This window comes from Trypanosoma rangeli (assembly GCF_003719475.1).
Source record: "Trypanosoma rangeli strain AM80 chromosome Unknown Tra_15.4_contig_00659, whole genome shotgun sequence".
NCBI lineage: Eukaryota > Euglenozoa > Kinetoplastea > Trypanosomatida > Trypanosomatidae > Trypanosoma > Trypanosoma rangeli.
Window position 1 is genome coordinate 3,494 of NW_021706405.1, and position 2,229 is coordinate 5,722.

Here is a 2,229-nt window from a genome sequence, read left to right on the forward strand (position 1 = left end):
GCTGCAGTGGTGCTGCCACCTGCATGTTGCTCAGCTGCAGTGGTGCTGTCACCTGCACGCTTCTCAGCTGCACTGGTGCTGTCACCTGCACGCTTCTCAGCTGCAGTGGTGCTGTCACCTGCACGCTTCTCAGCTGCACTGGTGCTGTCAACCTTCTTGAGTTTCTGCTCACTCAGTGGGCGGTTGTACAAAAAAACATTCCTCACTCTCGCACTGCCGTCTTTGCCGCCGCCAAAGTAAAAGTGAGAGATATCATGCCTCCGTGCCTTAAGCGTTGGTAGTTTGTTAGTAATCCCCACAAGCACGCCGTCCACGTACACGGAGCCCTCGTTGCCCTCCAGCATGAGCGCCACCTGGTACTCCTTCCCCGGCTCCCAAGCGCTGCTGTGTGTTGTTGTCATGCCGTTGAAGACTGTCCCCCACTGTTTCTTCGTCGTGTACGACAGCCCCACAAACTTTGTGTTTTCATTGTCCTCCAGGCCCGCGCCCAGCAGAGAAGCACTCCCGTTCGGAATCTCATCGATCGTCACCGTCGCCACAAGCGTGAACGCGTGATTCACAAAGCCGTGCACATAGTGATACTTCCACATGTTCACGGGCCACATGGCGTATGATTCGGACCCCGTGAACTTAATGCCATCTTCGACCTTCTTTGCATTCGTCACAGTTGCATTCACGCAACGGTACGCGTCGTTCCAAGTTCCATCACCCGATGCATCCGACAAGAATCCAACCAGACCGGCCGTGGGCACAGACGAATTGGAGAGGAAGGAGTCCAGTTTTGCCCAGGTCTCCAAGACGGACGTAATCGTCTTCAGCTCCTTCGTTAGGGAAGAAAAAATCAGGTTTGTGGTCGTTGTACTGACCCTCTCTTGTAAAAGGTGCAATGCATCGTTAGAGTGCAGCAGGGTGTTGGCAGATGTCGACCGCAGCATCTCTTTAGTGTCCATGGAAATGGGCCCAACGTGAAACGTGCGGTTGTTGTCAGTGACCCAAAGGTAGAGCGCGGTGGCTCGCGCCATGTCCCCAGGGGGAATCCCTTTCTGGGTGTACAGCATGACCTTCTTTCCAGCAATGGTCGCAGTGGTGAGGGACCCCACTCTCTCAGCTGTTCGCAAAGAGTTTGGTAAAAACCTGGGCTGCACGCGTGTGAGTGTCGTGACAGCCTCCGTCCACATTGCCCCCATGTCCCTCGACTCGAACACCTTGGAGAGCGAATTGCATTTGACAACCATGAGAAGCTTCCCCCGCTCCCACTCAACGATGAGAGGGGCAATGCACCGTCCAGAGACCGTTCCCTGTGGAAGCAACCAATTTTTGCCGTCGTCCTTCGAATAAATGATCATGGAGACAAAGTCGTTTTCTCGTGTCCTCCTCGCCGTCACAGGAAACACAAGCGTGCCATCCTCCATCACAACGCCTGAGCCACCACCACCAACAAACTGCTCCAGGCCACGTCGTTTAGCGAATGGTTCGATCTGTGGCAAAAGCGAGGTGGGTTTGCCCCATTGGATGACTTTATCTTGCGTGGCCTCACCCACAAGCAAATCAAACCCCTGTGAAGGCGCAGTCTGCTTCTTTGATGAAGGATCATACTTCTGATAAGAGTCTCCCGCAAGCAGAAAGACCTTGTTACCCTTTGCAATTGTTGTGGGTCGGACAGCGTATGTCACACGGGACATAGACATATACTCCTGACGCATGGTCGTGTTAAAGATGCTGTACGCCCTCCATTCGTTTGCATTGACGTTAGCGACGAAAGACGACCAGCTCTCCGCAGGGTCAATGTACCCCGCCACAACATCAGCATAAACGATCGCAGTCTCTCCCGTATCGGAGGATACAGGTCTGGCCTGGCTCTTTGCAAGCGCAACCAAAACTCCACCAGCACTGACGAGAGAAGGTGAGACAAAGAAGACCCTCGTTCCACTTCCAGCACGCGTTCCCACAATCGTTTGACTCGGCACAAAAAGATCAACAGCCTCTGGTGTTTGCGCTTCCTTTGGCGTATTTCCCTCCTCGGCATGCACAGCCGTACCGCCGCAGCACACCAACAGCACGCAGAAAAGGAGCAGCACCGAATACAAAAACATGTGCCAGGACATCTTGGGCATGTGTCGCCGCTCACTCACTCACTCACTGTCTCCCTTCACTCCTTGTAGGGAATGCTTTCAGGCCGCGACGATTGTGTGTGTGTGTGTGTTGCTCGTGGTGACTGCAGAGCCTTTC

General features: G+C 54.1%; 1 protein-coding gene across 1 annotated transcript, besides 2 other annotated features; it reads right to left on the reverse strand.

Annotated features, from left to right (window-relative positions):
* Window positions 1-2: 2 nt before the first annotated feature.
* TraAM80_09715 (group II trans-sialidase superfamily) lies at window positions 3-2,114 on the reverse strand (the record flags this gene model as incomplete). Its single annotated transcript, XM_029386383.1, has 1 exon — window positions 3-2,114. A coding segment is annotated over one exon (2,112 nt), but the record flags the coding sequence as incomplete, so codon positions are not given.
* A 9-nt stretch (window positions 2,115-2,123) lies between these two features.
* Window positions 2,124-2,155: a microsatellite.
* A 31-nt stretch (window positions 2,156-2,186) lies between these two features.
* Window positions 2,187-2,203: a microsatellite.
* Window positions 2,204-2,229: the final 26 nt, after the last annotated feature.